We start from the raw sequence: 22381 nt of genomic DNA, 5'->3' as shown, positions 1-22381 counted from the left end.
TGCCAGTGTATGTGGTTTGTCTCTATAGCAACAATAGAAAACACACCTCGGTTTTACCTCATTGCTTATCATACAAAGCGACCTGTTAGTGTAATGGTCAGTGCACCCAGCTCACAACTGAAAGGTCCTGGGTTTGAATTCTCTTGAGGTTGGAACCAATTAGGATTCTATATCTCTTGTTCACTTTGGTAGTAATGAATTAGCATGGGATGTCAGCTAAGGATTTACAACTCTTTAATCCAGCAAGAGTGGCAATGAGTCAGGAGTGCATGCTCTGTGCAGTTCTGCAATCATTGTTTCCAACACAGTAACTTCCTCGTCAAGATAATTAATTGTCTTTTTCTTCTTTTAGTATTTCAATTCCTGTGAATATTTTTTTCTTTTTCTTAGCCTTCAGTTTGTTACTTAAAGCACCTCAGTCCAATATAACAGTGATGTAACCCATAATCCTTTTGTTTAATCAGGTGGAGCCTTACAAATAGGAAGATACTAATACTCTAGAACCGGTTAAAATAATCCAGGTATTAGCTTTTTAGATAAGTTGCCATTTCAAACCAGTTCGGTAAGTACTGTTTCAAGCCACAAGCTGTGCCTCGTGTGTGTGTGTGTGTGTGTGTGTGTGTGTGTGTGTGTGTGTGTGTTGCCAAAATGGTGCTTCTTTCTGATTTTTTGTATCTGGCGTGTACTTAAATGCGTTTGTACGTTATGTTTGTATGTGTACGAGTGTGTATTAGATATTACCTATTTTTATTATTATATGTTATTGTCATTACTATTACTATTATTATCATTATTATTATTTTTATTATTATTGTATCATCATCATAGTATTACATAATAATTGATAGTCTATGTATTAAGTCTCTCTGTCTCTCTACCTATGGTGACGGTTGTTTGGGTATGCCAGGAACATACTAACTGTAATGTATCTATGTATTAAAGGAGGGGACTTGATATTTATGGTAGACTGATCCTTCCCATTAACTCCATTTCTTTATGTCTAAACCTTACTGATCCACAAAGAAAGGGAGAATTTTTCCTCACTTTCTTCTTTTCCTCCTCCCTCTTCCTATATATATATATATATATATATATATATATATATATATATATATATATATATATATATATATATATATATATATATATATATATATATATATATATATATATATATATATATATATATATATATATATATATATATATATATATATATATATATATATATATATATATATATATATATATATATATATATATATATATATATATATATATATATATATATATATATATATATATATATATATATATATATATATATATATATATATATATATATATATATATATATATATATATATATATATATATATATATATATATATATATATATATATATATATATATATATATATATATATATATATATATATATATATATATATATATATATATATATATATATATATATATATATATATATATATATATATATATATATTCCACTTTTTTTTTTTTTTTTTTTTTTTTTCTTAGTAAAACACACAGTATTTCTAGTTGATTAGAAAGAAAAGCTTCTCAATGTATGTGGTATTTGTATTACACACACACACACACACACACACACACACACACACACACACACACACACACACACACACACACACACACACACACACACACACACACACACTTGAGGTCTTCCCTCTATTCATTATAATCGTACAAACTTATCGTAGTTTCCTAGTCTCCTCCTCCTCCTCCTCCTCCTCCTCCTCCTCCTCCTCCTCCTCCTCCTCCTCCTCCTCCTTTCCTCCTCCTCCTCCTCCTCCTCCTCCTCCTCCTCCTCCTCCTCTTCTCCTTAGGTTATTGATGACAGGCTTTGTATAAATAAAACTAATATGATAAATTTACAACAATCTGTGAATACGTAGTACATACTGTAATGGATTGAATACACGATACTCGAATCCAGTGCGGTTGCAGGTAAAATGATGACTAAATTAATCCGCTGCCCTACCTTGATTGTTGTTTTTGTCTTGTTCTTTTGTTTGCCTGCCGTAGATTTTGTACATACATAAAAGTAAAAAAAAAAAAAAAAATTAAACGAGGTGATAAGACTTAAGGTGGAAGAAGAGTCGCCAGAAAGTGTATAGCCGTGTGACTATAAAAGAATATTCGTCGTTCGTGTCTGTTCCGTGTCCTTGTTTTTCCTCCCCTCGGGTCGGCATGTCCTGCTGCCTGTTGGTAGTTCTAAGATGTCCTCCTATCCATGTAATGGTTTCCCGCCACTCTCGCCCTTTGTTTCCCTTGCATTCCGCTTAGTCGGCATGACCTGACAGTAGTGATGAGTTATGTTTTGTTAGCCTTCGTCAGCCTCTGTCTTTCCTCCTCTCACTCCCTCTCCCTCCCTCCCTTCCCTGCCGCCTCGCGTGAATCAGGTAGTCGAGCTCGACGTCACACAAGCAGGGGCGGCGGCGGCGGCGGCACGGCAAGTAACAACTCTTCATATAATACTGTATAATGAAGCACTGTAGCTATCTATTTTTCATGTAATTACAAATAAATAGATGAAAAGTTGTCCGTGGATTCTCTCACCTGTGTTAGGAGTGTGGATACAACACTTGCCTGTAACAAGAAGGAATGGCATGACGCAAGATTAATCCAACTAGATATGCATTTTTATTTATAGCCCGTACAAATGTCTATCTCATTGGTCAGCTTGGAATCAACAACAATAGTTTTAAGTTTGAATTAAATCAACATTTTAGGGAAGTTTTATTTTCAATAAATTGTTAAATTTGATACTTCGGAATCTTAGGAAAATACGATAGCAAGTAAACAAATGGAAAATGCTTTAATTAATACGAAAGCGTCTCTTTTACGAGAGAGAGAGAGAGATTGTGTGTCTGGGGAGCGGAGAGAATGCCTGCTGTGCCAAGAGGTGTGGTAGCGATGCCCGGCGCCAGGTGGAGGGAGGGAGTGTAGGTGTGTGGCGGCACCAGACAGGTACTCCCTCGTGGCACGGCCCTGCTTACTCAGTCCTGCGAGACCCGAGGGGGTGAGGTGGTGGTGACGAGGCACGCGCACTCACCCACCTCCATTGCTGCCATGAGTAATGTGGTGGTGCTGACTTTGTTGGTGGTGAGGGACGGTGGTTGTAGTGATGGCTGGTGATGGTGTGAGTGAGTCCAGTCTTTGTGATCAGTCAGAGCGTATCACCGAGTCTTATTTTTAGTGCTGGTGGAAAGTACTTGTGACTCAGACCGACCTGCATTTAGGGTTTTTTTTTTTTTCTTTTCGTGGGTGGAGTGACGTTTTTTGTAGTGGTGATGTGATGATGTGAAGGTGGTGATGGTAGTGATGCGACTGACGGTTTTGGTGATGCTATTGGTGGTCATGACAGTGTTTTGTTTTGTTTTTCTTGTTTTATTAGTGAGTGGCGAATGGTCATATCAAAATTACCATCTTCTAGTAAACAACTGACATTTTTTAATAGACGCATTATTCATCCATCTGAACTAACTCCATGTGGTTTAATTAATTAATACTACAGTAGTCTCACGTTTCCCGTTTTCTACTGTCTCAGATATAACAGGTTGGTTCTATATTTACGTCAGTGTTGGTCGCTTCAAGACGGCATCTCTTAAAGGAACAAAGTGAATATGAGACAGTTCTGATTGCGATTTGTGTTCACTTGTTAAATTATCTAACACACACACACACACACACTCTCTCTCTCTCTCTCTCTCTCTCTCTCTCTCTCTCTCTCTCTCTCTCTCTCTCCTTCTTCCACCTCCTCTCCTCACATCCACCCTCTCGCTACTTCCCCGTCCGTACAAATGCCAAGAATAGCAGACTCGTTGGCACCTTGGCACTCTCTCCCTCCCTGACACTTCACCACGTGGCTCTCTCTCTCTCTCTCTCTCTCTTGCACTCGTCTTCCTCTCGATTCTAGGTGAAAAGTAAAGAATTGTATATATTAATTGATTGTCAGTAGTTCATTTCAGTCCCTTTTATATTTCATTCATGGCGCATTGATCATATAGATTTTTTTTTATTCATTTATTTTGGTATGTATTTTTACCATTTCGTTGATGAAAGGAATGGGTGCCTAGTTCTTGTTTTTTTTTTTTTCGGTTACTAAATAGCATGGGAAGTATTAAATGATTGTATATATTATGTAGTTTATCAAGAACACAGGAATGTACAGTTAGGTAATCGTTGACTGTCAAATGATGAAAATAAGAAAATCTGTGTCATTTCTCTTGTGATCTTATCTAACATCATATTTTCTGTATTCGTCTTTGCATCATTGGAGGGCTCGAAGCAAGGAAAATGAGTCTGTAGCTTCCTTGATTAGAAGCGAGACGTGTCCGTGGTTTCAGAGACATCTATTGACCAGCTGACGAACTAGTACACGAATTTATCTTCCACATTCACAGTACACACACCTTTGAATCATCTGTTCTCTATCTCTCCCTCCAGAGAATGCGACGAAGGAGGAGGAAGAGAAAGAAGTGTTAGTGGTGATGCTAATAATGGTGTTCATAGCTCATAGCCGTAGTAGCAGTAGTGATGATGGTGATGGTGATGAACTGGAATCAATTTTATCATTTCCAGGTTCTGATCGCATTACATCTTCAGGGCTCCATCCGTCGCACACTAGAGCAGCTTCAGCCTCAGCCCGCCACCACGCCTCGTATTAGAAGGAGCTCTAGCCGCACCTTATAAGAGCCACACTATAGAGCAGCGGCAGCCACGACCACATCCCGCCGGCACGACACGCCCTCTATTAAAGTCTTCAGACGTCACATCTTCCTGGAGTAAAAAGAAAGAGAAAGAATAAGAGTGAAAAAAAGTCACAACGTAAGGAAAACAAGGAAATAGAAACTAGGGATAAAGAAACAAGCCACAAGAAACAAATAATAGACAAAAGAAGTAATTAATTAGTTGATAGTGAAAAAAAAAGAAGTCTACCATTTGAAAACACAGTGTACGTACAAAAGTAAGTCACCAAGTACCAGTCACCAAGTCCCAGTCATTCAATCAATCACCAAGTTACCAGGAGAGAAGGAGCAGCACACAACCGCCATCATGGAAGATCCTCACCAAGTCACCGTGATGTACGACTGGTTCCAGTACAGTATGGTGAGTCGAGGCGTCATGGCGGAGACCAGTGGTGGTGGTGGTGGTTGTAGCGATGGCAGTACTAGTAGTAGTAGTGGTAGTAGTAGCAGTAGTAGTGATTGTTGTTGTTATTGTTGTAGCACCAGTAATTGTAGCAGTAGCAGTAGTAGTAGTAGTAGTAGTAGTAGTAGTAGTAGTAGTAGTAGTAGTAGTAGTAGTAGTAGTAGTAGTAGTAGTAGTAGTAGTAGTAGTAGTAGTAGCAGAAGTAGTAGTAGTAATCGTAGTAGTAATAGTAATAATAGTATACATGTGATATTTTTACTTACATCGTGCATATAGTGAACATAAGACAAGGGACTCATTGAAAACTAAATACCATTAAGTCAACATAAAAAAGAAAAATACTCCTGCAGTTTTATAGAAATGTGACACACTGGAAAACAAGAGTAACAACATGCACCTTCTGTTTTCTCTCTTATGTACTCTCCCTTACTTCCACCTACACACCTTTCTCTTCTCCCACTCTTATCTGTCACTCCACTCACTCTTTCTCTCACCTATTCCCTTTCTGCCCTCTTCTCTTATCATCCACGTGGCATTTCCTTCCCTTCCCCTCTCCCAAATGCCTCTCACTGACGCCTCTTCCTCTCCCCAACAGACCAAGGCACCTCCTCATGTCATAGACCAGAAGGAGAAAAGGAAATGGATTATTGAATACGTGGAACCCTTTGGAAGGTATGTTGTATTTTGTGTATCAGTATATGTACGTGTACGTGTAATGATTGTGTTAGTCTGGCCATGGGAGGTTTGGCCGGTGTTAGACTGGCCAGTGTTACTTTACCTAAATACCTAAATACAAAAGCAGTTAAATTAAATAAATAAAAAAATAATCCTGACAACATAACTCGTGGGCAGTCGTGGCTTTATCTGGAGAGGTAAACAAAGTTGGTGTGACTCATTGTGACCCATACAAGGTGTAGCAGGCGAGTCGTAATCCAAACATAGGTCGCATGTCAAGCAGTTTTTTTTTTTTTTTTTGGCTTTCAACTAAGTCTTTCAATTAAACTTATTCTTGATAAGTTATCCTATTATTTATTTGTGTTCACATTTGTGTTATCATAATGGCCTGAATTTGCTACAAGCTATTTGTGGCTTCCAATTTCACTACCACTATTGTTTCTACTACTGGAACATGTACAACAACAATAACAACGATTACAAATTCATAACTGCAGCAACAGTTACTGTTATTACTGCTACTACCATTTCTACTACTACCACCACCGCCGCCACTACTACTACTACTACTACTACTACTACTACTACTACTACTACTACTACTACCACTTTTACTACTACTACTACTACTACAGTACATCAACACACACAGACAAACAATCTCCCCTCCCCTTACCTCTACACACTTGACCATTCACAGCTACCACCCACCCACCTCCTATCTCCCTCACTTCACAGTAACACCTCACCCACCTTTCTTCCCCTACCAGATGCACCATAGCCGTGCGGGACATAGCAGAGGGGGAGGTGATATTCGTGGACCATCCCATAGTGACTGGACCCAAGCAAACCACGGACCTCATCTGCCTCAGCTGTTACCGCGAACTCGAGTCTTGGGACCAGTATCAATGCAGCAAGTAAGTGACGAGTGAGTGAGTAAGTGAGTGAGTATGTTGTGAATGAGTTAGTGTTATTGCTGCTTCTTTGAGTGAGTGAAGGTGGGAAAGAGGGAGACAGAGAAAGAAAGGAGAAGAGATGAGTAAAATAATTCTTTAAAGAGGAGAGGGAAGAAGTGAAAAAGAATTATAATAGCTTTAGCATTCGTGGAAAATGAAATATAGAAAGTAGAAAAGAAAAAAGAAAAGGAAGGAAAGATAAAAATAATCACAAAAAATGAAATGATGGATTAAATAGGCATGTGAAGAAAGGATGGAGATAAAAGAGATAGGATTGAAGAATTGAATGAAAAGAAAGAAAGAGAAGAAGAAATGAGAGAACTGCATGATAATAGAAACATAGGAGGTAAAAAAGGAAAGAATAAGGGACTGAATGATCTGATGGAGAGGAAAAGAGACAAAAAGAGACAAGAAAGAAAGGAAAGTGAGAGGGAGAAGAGAGGAAGGAAGCAAGGGACGTGTGGGAGATACAGGATGCGTGATTGATTGAAGGACTGAAGGAGTGTATGAGTAAGAGAGTGAGTGAAAGAGGGGGAGAATGAGAGAATGAATGAAAAAGGGAGGGAAGAGGTGAGTGAGTGAAAGATTAAGTGAATGAGAGAATGAGTGGAGGAAAGAAGGAAGAAATGAGTGAATGAAAAGGGAAAGAAGTGAATGAAGGAAGTAAAAAGAGATGGAATAAGCTATAGAAGGTAAGAGAGAGAGAGAGAGAGAGAGAGAGAGAGAGAGAGAGATGACACGAGATGAGATGAGATGAGAAATACTAGGTAATTACGAAAAGAAGATTGAAAAAAAAAGGATGGTCAAAATAGATAGACAAAGAAATAAATAGACGAATAAATTAGAACTTAAAATTCGAAGAAGAGAAAGAAGGGATAAGGGAAAAGAAGAAGACGGTTTGGGAGGAGGGGAGAGTAAAGGCAAAATGTTTATAAAAGGGAATAATAGATAGAATAATGAAGTTGAGGAAATGAAAGACGAATAGTGTTTTCATTATTGTACTTATATAACTCCTTTCACCTCTCATTCCTCTCCCTCACCTCTCACTCCTCACTCCTCATCTCTTCACCTCTCACTTCCATCTCACATCTGTTACTCTTCATTCTTACTCCTCACTCCTCACTTCTCATCCCTAACCTCTTTCTTCTCACCTCTCACTCATCTTCCTCATCTCTTCACCTCACTGTTAATGTTTTCCTCCCTCCTCACTCTCCACAACACTCCTTCCCTGTTACTCCACTTTCATCATCCTCTCCCTCTCTTCCTCTTCTCCTATTCTCCACATGTCCATATCCTATCTTTGTCCTTCTCGATGTTAGTCTGCCACACGTACAAGCAGCCTCTCCTTCCCCTGCCTCCCACGTCCTTGTATTATCACCTCCATCCTGCCACGCCTTCTCTCTCCCCTATACTCTTCCCTCTTCCGTCTTTTTTAACTCCCGTCCTCCATCGTCATAGCATACGCATTCTACGTCGCTGTTATTGGTAATTGTTCCTAAAAACGTACTGTTCACAATGTTGACAGGTGGGTTGCCTGAGTACAATGATGCAATTCTCTGTCCCCGCGACTACCACGATAGTATTATAAGTGACGCTTGGTTTAGAAGAATTTTTTAACACGAATATGTTTAGCACGGCTTGAAGTATGACTCGAAATATGATAGAATTTAATTGATTTTTACAACTGAATATATCTAATGTTTTCACTTTAGCGCGTTCCAGCTCTGTACAGTATGTAAGTAAATATTAATGATATTTTATATTTTTACTTTGTTATTTTCCACATCTTTTTTTTGTGTGTGTATTAGCTTTTGCTTATAAGTGTATGATTTGCAAACAAGGATAGCTTGTAGGAATCAGTATTATTCACGTACCATGAATTTAAGGACAAAATAATGTAATGTAACAAATAAAATAGCTTAACCTCAAATTTTCCACTTGTTTTCATGTTTATATTTATATATTTTTTTAACGATCTCTATTTACATGAGGCCTGCAAATCCATACACATCATGTAAAAGAAGAAATTCCTCTACTTGTCCATTTCATTACCCTCGTCGTCGCCTTCCTCAGGTGTAGCTGGCCGTTGTGCTCCAAGGAGTGCGAGGGACGCGGTCACCATCCCCTGGAGTGCAAGGATTTTCGCTGCCTCCGGGTATAAGCCTCGCCAGAGTGACTTCAGCGAGGACATGTTTATGTACGAGTTCATGCTGCCGCTCAGGTGAGTGTTGGGCGAGGGAGACTGAGTGCTTCCCCGGTGTTGAGGAGGTGCTGGTGCTGGTGAGTGAGTGTGAGAGAGAGAAAGGGAGGGAATGCTGTGAGTGTGAGAAAGTTTGGTGGTGTTGAGTGTGTGGGAGTGGTGACTGAGGGATGAGTGTGTGTGTGTGTGTGTGTGTGTGTGTGTGTGTGTGTGTGTGTGTGTGTGTGTGTGTGTGTGTGTGTATTACTGAGAAATCCTGTTATTGATTATGAATGTTGGTGATGTGTTATGAAGACTGACACTCTAATGGACATTTCTCTTTTAATTTGCCCTTGACCAGTGTCTCTCTCTTACATTGTGTTGACTTCCCTTCCGGTCACATATTTAGAGGGGAAAAAGAACAATGAAAAACAAGGGAAAAGAATCATAAATCATAAAAAAAAGAATACAGACACCACTACTACAAGAGACTGGCTTCCCTTCTACTACTATTACTTTCTCAGGTGTTTCTGCCTGAGAGACATGGCGCCTAAGAAGTGGAGCACCATGATGGCGATGGAGAGCCACAATGACCTGAGGCGCGGCACTGAGCTCTGGAACAGGGAGCAGGTGAGGGACCAAAGGACGCACAGAGACTTGAGAACCATTCCCCGTATTCTTAACCCCTTCAGTACCAGGATGCATTTTTACCATGAGTTTTGGATGTGATTAGATTATTTATATTAGGAAGTGTCTATTGAGGTCGAAAGATTAATGGCCAGAGGAGTCATCACCATTTCAATCCCCACATGAGTTTTTGAAGCTACATGAAATTGTCAGATGGTAAGCAGAATAAATATGAAAACGCGTCATAGTGCTGAAGGGATTAAACATTCTGGCCTCTCGATATGAGTGTTCTGCAAAGACTACAGAGATCTCGTGGCTCTCGTGAGTATTTCTAGTACTAGCAGTATAAAATTCTCGTGAAACTATTTCTTGAACCATGAAAACACCTTTGAAGAATCCATTAGCTTTTACTAGAACCTGCTATGTTTATCTTACAGTGTAGAATTCTTGCTAAGCTGTCGCTAGAATCATTAGGGCAGCCTTGAAAACTGCGATAACCTCCATTAGAGTATGTCATGTTTTCTATGATAACAATGTAGAATCCTTGTTATATTATTGCTATATTTGTAAAAACATCTTTAGCATTTCCATTAACTTCTACTAGAGGCTGATATTTTTTTTTTCTGATATTCCTAGTTAGATTAGTACTATGATCATGAGAATACCCTTGAAAACTGCAATAATTTCCACAAAAGTCTGCTAAAAAATAGTTGAGGGAAGACACAGAAACAATTATGAATACAAAGGGACCCTAAAAAATATATATAGAGTGTAGCGATGCATATGAATTCAGACAGACAATAAAACGAAAGGATGAAATAGAAGAAAATGCTACCTTGAACTAAAACACCATAGGAAAGAAAAACAAAAATGCGTTTATAGTATGCTTGTTATAGAACTGGGCTGTGGATGCACTTTGGAAGATATATTGTGAGAGGAGGGAGGTCAGGTTGGGGTTTTGTGAGTGTTTGTGGTGGTGCAGCAGGCGTGGTGCAGAGGGCGTGGTGCGGAGCGAGGGGGAGACAGCTGGGAGGGCGTGGGAATGTAAGGTGAGGGATCGTGTGTGTGTGTGTGTGTGTGTGAGAGAGAGAGAGAGAGAGAGAGAGAGAGAGAGAGAGAGAGAGAGAGAGAGAGAGAGAGAGAGAGACAGACAGACAAAACAAAAAGAAAACGGGGGGAAAAAGTCTGAAAAAGAACTCATTAACTTAACTAAACCTCTCTCTCTCTCTCTCTCTCTCTCTCTCTCTCTCTCTCTCTCTCTCTCTCTCTCTCTCTCTCTCTCTCTCTTCATCCTTCCTCAGGTGAACGTGGTGGACTATTTAAGGGGTAAGCTGAAGGTGGAAGCAGAGGAGGAGCTGCTTCACTCCATCACTGGGATCCTTGATGTCAACTGTCACGAAGTCCGCAGCAACATACCTGGTGAGTCTCAACACTGTATTCTGAGACACTTCTGCGCTTCACCTTCGCCACATTTAACCCCTTCAGTACCACACCGCGTTTCCATGTTCACTTTGGTTACTATATGGTGATTTTATACAGCTTCAGAAACTTATGTGGGGATTGAAATAGTAAAGACTCTGGCCATTAATCTTCTGACCTCCATAGATAAGACCCTTCTTAACGCAAATGGAATCTTCTAGTCATGCCCAAAAATCAAGGTAAAAATGTGTCTCAGTATTGAAGGGGTTAAGGCGTTACTTGAAGTTACACGAGTTTTCTTTAAGGTGTTTTTACGGTTTTAGTGACTAATTAATACGGTTTCTACATTATCAACTCCTTCAGTATTAGGACGCATTTTTACCATGAGTTTGGGTATGATTAGACGATTTTATTTACATTAGGAAGAGTCTGTGGAGGTCTGAAGATAAATGGCCAGAATCTTCACTATTTTAATCCCAACACAAGTTTCTGTAGCTGTATAAAATCACTAGATAATAAGCAGAATGAATATGAAAACGCGTCATAGCGCTGGAGGGGTTGAGGGGATAAATCTTGGGAATGTGGCTAATCATCTCAGTGGCCTTTGAAAAATAATCGTGGTGAAAGAGCAAAGCGTTTCAGAATTTGAACCTTAAAAGCCTGCATTACTAAACACTTTGGTGCCGATGTGTGAGTCAATGGTGGCAGGAACCTTCTTTACTATACAATATCTCTCACCATGGATAAGTTAATGCCTCTTGTCTGTTTTACAATCATCAACAAGTCTTCTGCTGGTTTTTCTTCCTTGTTCTTTGTGTTTGCATTGTCTTCATCTATTTTTTCTTCCGTGTTCTTTATGTTTGCATTGTCTTCTGCTGTTTTTTTTCTTTTTCTTTGTGTTTGCATCGTCTTCTGATATTTTTCTTCCTTTTTCTTTGTGTTTGCATTGTCTTCATCTATTTTTTTCTTCCTTGTTCTTTGTGTTTGCATTGTCTTCATCTAATTTTTCTTCTTTGTTCTTTCTGTTTACATCGCCTTCTGATATTTTTCCTTCCGTGTTCTTTGTGTTCTCGTATTGTTTGCCTCACTGCTTCCTTCCCGTTCTCTCCGTCCCTGCCCAGGCACCAAGGAGCAGTACTTCATCCGAGGCGTGTATCCGCTGTGCGCCATGATGTCCCACTTCTGCTGCAACAACACCCACCACACGCTGATGGACGACATGACCATGGTGGTGATCGCCTCCAGACCCATCAAGAAGGGCGAGCAGATCACTGGTAAGGGGAGCTGTGGCTGGTGATGGGATGGTAAGATCGGTCACTTTTACATTTTTTTTTTTTTTTTTTTTTTTGCTATTTTTTCTTTCTTTTCTTTTTTTTCTTCTTTTTTTCTTGTTTTTTCTTTCTTCCTGTTTCTCTTCTGTTTCTTTTCTTCTTGTTCTTATTGTTCTTGTTGTTCTTCACTTTGTTCTTGTTGTTCTTGTTTTTTGTTTTTGTTGTTGTTGTTGTTGTTGTTGTTGTTGTTGTTGTTGTTGTTGTTGTTGTTGTTGTTGTTCTTCTTCTTCTTCTTCTTCTTCTTCTTCTTCTTCTTCTTCTTCTTCTCCTCTTCCTCCTCCTTCTTCTCCTTTTCCTTTTCCTCCTCCTCCTCCTCCTCCTCCTCCTCCTCTCAATATTTTATCCTCTTATCACTTCCTCTAGACTCTTTTAATCGGCCTCTCTTCTTTTCTTACTATATAATCAAACCGCCTCATTTTTTTTTATCTTCTTATCACTTGCTTCTGACTCTTTTCATCGGGTTATCGTCTTCTTTTCTTACAATGTGGATAAGTAATCTCATTTTTTGTATCCTCTTATCGCATCCGTAATGTATTCTACCCCTGCTTTCTGGATATTTACTGCTCTACACCTACACTTCTATATATATATCCTGAAACACTGCCGCGCCATACCTTCATTGTTTTCAGAGGGCTCTAGTTGAAGTGATACGATTTTTTAACGGTGTCTCTGTGATTCTGGTGACATGTTGATAAATTTTCTGCATTATCAACAAGAAAAATACTCGTTTAGAACTGGACTACTTGTCTTTATGGTCTTTGAAAGTGATCGCGGTGAGAGAGAGAGAGAGAGAGAGAGAGGGAAGCGTTTCTGAATACTGCAGTTGTAGCTTAGAGTAAACAATATCAGAGGGAATAAAGTGTGGTGCTGCTTGTTCATCATTGCTTGTAATGTAAAAAAAGAGGTTAGTGTAGGAGCAAGAGGCAGTGAGGGGATGGTTATGAGTGTGGGGTGGATGGATGGAGTGGTGGTGGTGGTAGTGGTAAGGAGGGAGGAAGAGAGGGACAGAACGAGGGTGGGCAGCGGGAGGGTCTAATGAGAAGGATGTTGGGGAATATGGGCGTTGATTTCAGGGTTGTAATCGTTGTGTGTGTGTGTGTGTGTGTGTGTGTGTGTGTGTGTGTGTGTGTGTGTGTGTGTGTCCCTTTCTCCTTTCTTTCTCTTTCTTTGTACGTATATAACTCATTCACCTTCACTCCTTCATTCTTCAGGCGATCCTTTCATTATACCTAATTCTCTTCTTCTACCTTCTTTGTTTCTTTCTCGTTTACCTTCACTTTACGTTCCTTTCTCCCTTATTACCCTATTACCTCTCACCACTCTTCAATTTACTTGTTCTTTTCTCCTTTCACCCTTTCTTTGTTTTATTTTAATATTTCTAATTTTCTATCATTTCTGTTTTTTTCAGTTCTTTACTCCTCTTGTCCTTTCATTTCACCTTTTCTTCTTTCACCTTGTACTTTCAAATCCTCCTTTTATTCCCATTCTTTTATTCTCATTCTCACCTTTTTTATCATTCTTTATTTTCTATATTATTTGCACATTTTTTTCTGGTTCTTCTCTACTTTTCATGTCTTTTTTTTCATTTCACCTTTTCTTCTTTTACACCGTGCTTTTTAAATCCTCTTATTAATTTCATGTTTCTATCTTCCTTCTCATCTTCCAACTTCTCTTTCCTCACTATCCTACCCTCTTCGCTATCTCACTCTACCTTACCTCACCAGTACCCTATCTCTCTTCATCCTATTCGTGCAATACCTCCTTATCTCACTCTGTACTCCTTCCTGTTAATAACACAGGTTTATTTTACATATATTTCGATAAATCAATTTCAGTTTTTTCATGGTCTATTTTTTTTTTTTTTTTTTAATTCTCATTCTCACTTTTTTTTTTTATTATCTCTTATTACCTGCATTTTTTTGTATATATTTTTTCGTACAGCCACATACACTCACATCCTCTCCGCGACCACTGAGCGACGAAAGCACCTTCGTTATGGCAAATTCTTCGACTGCACTTGTGAGAGATGCCGAGACCCTACGGAGATGGGAACCTACTTCGGGGCTCTCAAGTGTTCTCAGCCTGGTTGTGGTGGCTCTATCTTGTGCACGGACCCGCTTCTACCCACCAACGACGCTCCCTGGGCTTGTGATAAGTGCAAATACCAGGTGAGTGGAGCAGTGAGGTCATGGTGATGAGTGTGTGAAGATGAAAAGGAAGGCATGAATAGATGTGAATCGGTAGGGTATGCTGGGAGGCAGAAGTAGTGATATAGCCAAGAGGAATAGCTGATGTGAAAAGAGGAGAGAGCATTTGGTAGATTGGTGGTATTGAAAGAGAAAGGAGGGTCGAAAAGTGTACTATGAATTAATGAAAGGTTAACAGAAAAGAAGACTGGGGAGGAGTGAATAGTCAAAGAAGAGTTTAGCGTAAAGAAGATAATGTTTAAAAGGAATAGAAAAGCAGGTGATAATATAGAAACGAAATATAAGGAAGGATGAGGACTAAGAGAGAATTACTAGAGAAACAAGTAAAAGTGAAAGAAAACAAGAGGAAAAGTATTGTAAATGTTGAAAACCTGCAGAGAGAGAGAGAGAGAGAGAGAGAGAGAGAGAGAGAGAGAGAGAGAGAGAGAGAGAGAGTGTGTGTGTGTGTGTGTGTGTGTGTGTGTGTGTGTGTGTGTGTGTGTGTGAGCCAGCCTTCCACTATCCCTCGTTCCCCTCCTTTCCCTCCCCGCCTTCCTCCCCTTCGCTATCTCCCCCTCCCCTTCCACACAACCGCCATCACAACTACCTACATTCATCATTTAATCACAATCACTCAGTCCACCATTGCCACACATACTGAACCTTCCCTTCACACACACACACACACACACACACACACACACACACACACACACACACACACACACACACACACACACTTAGTATTTGTACATTGAACTTTAGTTTTACTTTTTCACTTAGTTTTACATATGTAGGTGGAATTGAGGTCATGCTATACTATTACTTATGACTCACAGTGACTGACTTCATTTGTATAGAAAAAGGAGAAAAGATTGATGATTAAGTTAATGAATCAAAGCATAAACGTATAGTCAGGAACAGAATTTTAAAAAGAGTAAATAAGAGAATGAACTATTGCCTTCAGACATCATTGTGACAGAAATTTGTATTAAAAGAATGACAAAACCTAATTGAAAAAAAAATATATATACCGTGATCGTAGTTTACAAGTAACACCGAAACTAGTATCACTCTTAAAATCAATAACCATAACCGAGACCTACAATATTGCCCCAGAGATTCTTCCACTAAAACAGTTCCTCACTCACCTATTCTCCCTCCTATTCTCACTTCAACGCTCCCCATCTCTCATGTACTTCTTTTCCTAGTGTTCAGTGCCGCCACAAGCTTCAGAGAGAGTCATCACAGGCCTTCATCCTTTAATCCATCCAATACCTGCACACACACTCGAGGATCTCTCAATTCTCTTTATCCCACTGATCCGCCGTGTCCCCGCCATCCGTTCCCTGCTCCTGGTGATTCCCTCGCTGCTACACACTATTCCCCTGCACATCCTTCGCATCCTGTCTACCCAGTACCCACATCCTCCCTCACCTCTTCCTCTTGTTCCTATCTCCTCCTATTCTGTTTCCCTCTCATGTTTGGTTCATTGATTCTCGTTCATTTTCTTTTTTCCACGTGTTTTTTTTTTTTTTTTTTTGTGTGTCTTGGTTCCTTTTAATTTTTGTTCTTAGTTTATTACGTTTCTTTCACTTTTCTGTCCGCTGTTTCGTTTTTCTTTTTTTTTTTTCACTGTCGTCTTCTTGTTTGTGTTTTTCGTCTTTCTTTGTTTCCTAATTCGTTTCTTTTTTTTTTTTTACCCTGTCTCGATTTTTTTCCATCCTTTTTTTTATATATATATATATATTTCTATTCCTTCTTAGTTATATCTGCCCCATGATGCGTTCGTTACTTCTACTTTACTCTGTTCCCTAGTTCATTTTCTTTCACTTTTCTTTAACTTGGTAGCTCCGTTTGAGTTCCCTCCCCTGATCCTTCACTTTAGCGATCGTCTCACTCCACGCTGTCATCTTTTACATGCCCGCTGCAATATTGATCCTATTTTCTACCTAACCAGTCAACCCTTTCTTAAACACTATTCTTTCCACTGCACTACCCTTGCCATCACGTCCTCCTAGTCTCCCTAATATAAAGATACCACATGACCTAATCGTTACAGCCCCAAATACATGCCAATCAATTTCTCTATCCATCCATCCATCCATTTATCACTCCCTTAGGTGGCGGCGGTGACGGTGGAACGCCTCAACAAGATGGTGTATTGGGAGCTGCGTGAGGCGGGCGAGGAGGACCCAGCCAAGATCGAAGGACTGCTTAGGAAGTATCAGTACGTGCTTCACCCGCAACACTTCCATATGGTGGGCATGAAGCACACGCTCTCGCAGGTTGGTGGTGGTGGTGGTGTGTGGTGATGCAGCAGGTAGGGAAGGCGGAGGGATGCGGGGTAGAAAAGGCAGCATATCGAATAAAAGAGGAAGAGATGTAGAAACGAGTGAAAACGAGAGGAAAGGAGGTATATTATAAGGGAAAAGAAGAAGAAAGATAATAGAAAGTAATATAGTAAAGTGATAAAGAAGAAAAAGTAGATTAGTTATATCATTACGTACTTGCAAGAAAATATCGCAACACAACAGCAGAAGCACAGCAAGACTCCAGACACACAGCTCGGTCCAGAGTCTATCTCATTCTATCTTGTTAAATAAGTATATTGTTTGCCTTTAGGAAAGTCTCATCACAGGAGGTTATTTACCTCTTCTGTGTGGAAAAATATATTAGCACTGAATCAACATAATCCAATTTTCTTTTTGTATTAACTTAAGATATAATTCGTAGTGGCCAGAGATAAAAACATGTTTGATCTTCAGAGCTCCGCCCACCACGAATTCACAAAACAAACAAGTAGCTTTGCCAGATGTCTTCATGGCTATCCCTGAGGCCGGATCATCTTATGAAACAGCCAGGACTACAGAGCATCTCACAACACACTCCTCTCTCCGTTACCAGAAAAGCATGACAGTCGCTATGGCTTCTGCACATTGGCATTCTGTGATGAATAGTTACCATCCCGACTGGTGACGTCACAAAGCCCAGTATGCGGAAACTGCTTCAATAATACTATCATTAGTGATTCAGAAATACTTATAAGAGCAGGAGTGTGAATCCTCAGTTGTTGATGGTTCAGAGATCCTCCTCCACAAGGAAGTATGTACCAGACTAGTTCGAAAGTTACATTTGGATTATGATCTATACGTAATTTCTCCACTCATCAATTTCCGGGTTACTGCATTTAAATCACTCTTTTCGATGACTTACTGAGGCTCAATGTGACAGAATTTTTAGGCAAGTAAACACACATTACTGTCAAAATTTCAATCGGAACGTCTCTTATCACCAAATACCAAAAAAAAAAAAAAAAAAAAAAAAAAAAATTGCTCAAGTGTTTACATCCCATGCACCTTCGTACATCAACAAAAACTCACAATCTGCACCATACACTCCCGTCCGCCCGTCATCAACCTGCCTCGCCTACAGATGTACGGGCGGCTGCCGGGCTACGCGCTCAACACCATCTCCGACGCCCAGCGGAGAAGGAAGGTGGAATGTTGCCGGGACCTGCTGAAGGTGCTGGACGTGATTGATCCAGGGATATCCAGACTGAGAGGTGAGCGCGGGAAGGAGGAAGGGAAGGAGGAGGAGGAGGAGGAGGAGAAGGAGGAGGAGGAGGAGGAGGAGGAGGAGGAGGAGGAGGAGGAGGAGGAGGAGGATATAGGGAAGAGAAAAAGCATGACTTTTAGAAAAGAAAGGGAAATATGGATGACTAGATTTGGAGAGTCATGAAGAGGAGCATAAACTGAACACACACACACACACACACACACACACACACACACACACACACACACACACACACACACACACACACACACACACACACACACACAAGCAGACATACCCTGACTATAAACTCCCACATACCACAACAATGTAGAGAGACACAACTACATGTATACAAGCACGTAAACACACAAAATGCACCTAACTAAAACAAACACAACAAAGTAAGTGAATCAACACAGCAAAACAAATGTGAACAAGAAGAAAAACAAATGACTTCATCGACTCAATAAACAAAATAAGACAGAAGATCGCTTAGAACCACAGCAAAGAGATTTAGATTACATTATTTCACTAACCACAATTATGATTATAAATGCATACAATTCGACAGTTATCGGGTCCAAAAACTGACATGTACTGAAATGAGAGTATATTAACCTTAAGACACCTAAAGGAAATACTCTCACAGCGGATAATTAACACACAAACATAGCCCCTTAAAGCAAAGAGCAACAAAATACTAGCAAATGAGGTAAAATTCTTGCAATCCTAGATATACACATGGAAAAAAGACAATCCTTACTATGATTTTTTTTTTTATGTGAGAGGGAGAATTACGAAGGGCAAAAAAATGAATGTTAGAAAAAAGACCTACTGGAATTGTAGTCTCCATAAAAGATTCAAAAGAGTTCGTCAAAGTTCAGGGACAAATGTCTCGATACCTCTACCTCTCTCTTAAAAGAATTTAAGTCATAGGAAGTTGGAAATACAGAGACAGGCAGGGAGCTCCAGAGTTTACTAGTGAAAGGTATGAATGACTGAGAATACTGGTTAACTCTTGTATTAGAGGGTTGGACAGAATAGGGATGAGAGGAAGAAAAAGCCTTGTGGAGCGAGGCCACAGGAGGACACACAACTACACATACACACAAACACCGGTAGGCAAATACAAGTCAGTAGCTAATTGATACCCACCCTCTCCTACCCACAGGCCTTACACTGTACGAGCTACACGCCCCAGTGCTCCTGGAAGCAAACGGAGCCTTCCAGCGCACCAGCATCACGCGGCGGGAGTTCCTGATCAAGCTGCGGGAGGTGGAGGAATACTTGAGCCTAGTTGTGTATTGCCTCCAGCACGAGCCGCTCTCATCCTCAGAGGGGGACGTGTGCAAGGTGAGGAGGAGGAGCAGGAGGAGGAGGAAGCTAAAGAGAAGGAGACCAAAGAGAAGAAGGAGGAGGGTAAAGTGAAGAAGAAGGCCAAAGAGAAGGAGGAAGAAGCTAAAGAGAAGGAGGAGGAGGAAGAGGAGGCCTAGTAGGAAGGTGAGGCCAAAGTGAAGAAGGAGGAAGACAAAAAAGAAAGAGGATGTCAAAAAGGAGGAGGAGGAGGAGGAGCAGGAGGAGGAGAAGGCTAAAGAGAAGGAGGAAGCCAAAGAGGAAGAAAAGGAGGCCAAAGAGGAGAAGGAGGAGGAGGAGGAGGAGGAGGCTAAAGAGAAGAATAAGGAGGCCAAAGAGAAAGACCAGAAAGTTAAAGAGGAGGAGGAGGCCAAAGAGGAAGAGGAGAAAGAGAAGGAGGAGAAGAAGAAGGAGGAGGCAAAAAAGGATAAGGAGAAGGAGGAGGAGGCCAAGGAGGAGGAGAAGAAGAAAAGAAAAAAAAAACTTATTATGAGGCACTTTGGCACTCACGAGGCTGTTTGTAAAGAATTCCACTAACCAACAGTAGAAAATAACGTAGAAAAGGACAAGGAGGAGAAATTATTTTGATTGGGATTATGTTAAGATTATTGTTGTGTCAAAGGTGCACTAGGAATGACGATCTAATTATTTCTTGTTATTTTTTTTTCTTTCTTTTTTTGGTGATTGAGCGGTTTTTTTTTCATTTCTTCATTAGTTACATCATAGCAATTTAATTTTCTTTTCTTTTTTTCTTTTCATCTGGTTTTATATATTGTGCGTACTCTTATAGATTGCATGGGGATATTTTGGTTTCTTTCTTTTATCTCTTCTTCCCCTTTTTTTTTCTCTCTATTCATTACTTTTCTCTATCTAACTTTACTATATCCTTTCTATTCCTCCCTGCAACTTCTCCTTCCTCTTTTCGTTCATGTTTTCCCTCTTTTCCTTTCCCTATTTTCTCACTTCATTCGCTATCAAAACCTTACTTTTCTCCTTATCTACTTCACCCCCTCTTCTTATCCACCACATACACAGCCACACATGCACACTCTCCCTAACCACACCCTGTTATCTTTCTCTTCCTCTCCCTTTCTCATCATCTTACTTTTCTCCTTATCCACCTCACTCCCTCTCATCCAACATACACACACTATTGTCTCTCTTTCCCTCTCCTCACCTCACTCATTTTCAAACCTTACTTTTCCCTTATGCACTTCACTCCCTCTATCATCCACCACACATACATTCACACATGCACACTTTCCCTAACCACACCCTCCACCTCTCCACCAGATCGCCCGCAACTCGTTGGTGGAGCTGCGCAAGTGGATCACTACCGTCACCTCGCTGCCAGACCGCCACTTCTTGCCCGAGGAAGTGGAGAAGGTGACAGCTGCCTCTCTGGTCCGCTCTGACGAAGACCTCACGCTGGAGTCACTGCTGAGGAGCCTGGAAGAGCAGTGACAAGGGCAAGGATGAGGAGGAGGAGATGGAAGAGGAGAGGAGGTAGTAAAAGGTGTTGGAAAGATGTTAGGAAGATAATAGTGATGGTGGAGGGAATAGAGGAGGGCAGGAAGAGGTGGAAGAGGAGATAGGATAACAAATGAGAGATTTTAGAAGAATGTGAGGAAGACAGTGGTGATAGAAGAGCAAAGAAGAGAGGTTAAAGAGCAACAGGAAGAAGAGGAGGATTGGAGGAGAAAAAGGAGAGGAACAAGTGTTGAACGTGGCAGAGACTCAAGATGTGTGTGTAAGAAGCATGTATACTCGAGGGCAAAGGGGTGGCGGTGGAAGGGAAAGAGAGATGATGTGTATGTGGGGAGAAGAATGAGGAGAAGGAGGAGAACGATGAGGAGAAGGAGGAGGAGGAGGAGGAGGAGGAGGAGGAGGAGGAGGAGGAGGAGGAAGGAGTAAATTGACAAACTGTGAAAATTATATACAAACAGACAGACATAGTGAGACAGACTTACAGCTAAACAAATATACAGACAGACAGACAGACAGAAACACATTAAGAATATAATGATATCAAGAATATTCACGCCAATTGTTAATAAACATATTCATTATCCTGTTGTCATGTTATCATTATTGTTAGCACTTTTACTACTACTACTACTACTACTACTACTACTACTACTACTACTACTACTACTACTACTACAATAACTACAAAGTCTTTAATTATTGGGTTGTTCTAACAATATGTACATAAAGAGTGATAAATAATAATAACCAGATCAATCTTAAGTATTTTTTTTTTCTTTCAACATGAGTGATTACTCTGAGACACCTGGAGAAGACAGGAAGAGTGAGAGGGTCAAATATTTCTTTATGATTCCCAATACCAGAGAGAGAGAGAGAGAGAGAGAGAGAGAGAGAGAGAGAGAGTTTTATATACCAGTATGTACAGTCATTCTCACTTTGTTCGCATATCTTTCATGTTGCACTTTCTCTCCTCGTCCTCCTCCTCCTCCTCTTCCTCCTCCTCCTTCTTCCATTCTTCTTTCCTCCATTCTCTCTCTCTCTCCTTTCTCTTACCCTATTTTGGTCCCATAGAAAGTCACTCTAAGTTCTCTTTTCTTTCTTTCTTCTCTTTACTTCTCTCACTTTGTCTTTTTCTTTCATCCTTCCTTCCTTCCTTCCTTCCTTCCTTCCATCTCTCCCTTCTTGCCTTTCTTACCCATCCTGACTCATTTCTTTTCATCCTACACTCCCCTCCTCCTTCTCCTCCTTCTTCTTCTGTCATCCCTTTTTTCTTTTTTCTTTCTTCCTTCATTTCCCTCTTAGCTTTCCTATCTCACCTCCCTTCATTCTTCACCCCTTTCTCTCCTACACCCTTTCTTTTTTCTTATTTCCCTATTTGTTTTCATTCTTTCATTCCTTCCTCCTTTT

General features: G+C 40.2%; 1 protein-coding gene across 1 annotated transcript; it reads left to right on the top strand.

The window, feature by feature from the left end:
- The first annotated feature begins 2974 nt into the window (after positions 1-2974).
- On the top strand, positions 2975-21736 carry LOC123520441 (SET domain-containing protein SmydA-8-like). Its single transcript, XM_045282650.1, is given in 14 exon segments — positions 2975-2994; positions 4630-5157; positions 5795-5871; positions 6645-6791; positions 8904-8976; positions 8978-9051; positions 9534-9639; positions 10938-11055; positions 12177-12329; positions 14328-14554; positions 16696-16860; positions 18008-18137; positions 19305-19486; positions 20780-21736. Coding segments are annotated over 13 exon segments (1677 nt in total). The 5' UTR covers positions 2975-2994; positions 4630-5103; the 3' UTR covers positions 20951-21736.
- Positions 21737-22381: the final 645 nt, after the last annotated feature.

The sequence above is a fragment of the Portunus trituberculatus genome, chromosome 47 (genome assembly GCF_017591435.1).
Source record: "Portunus trituberculatus isolate SZX2019 chromosome 47, ASM1759143v1, whole genome shotgun sequence".
Lineage (NCBI taxonomy): Eukaryota > Metazoa > Arthropoda > Malacostraca > Decapoda > Portunidae > Portunus > Portunus trituberculatus.
This window is presented reverse-complemented; position numbering and strand designations above follow the sequence as displayed.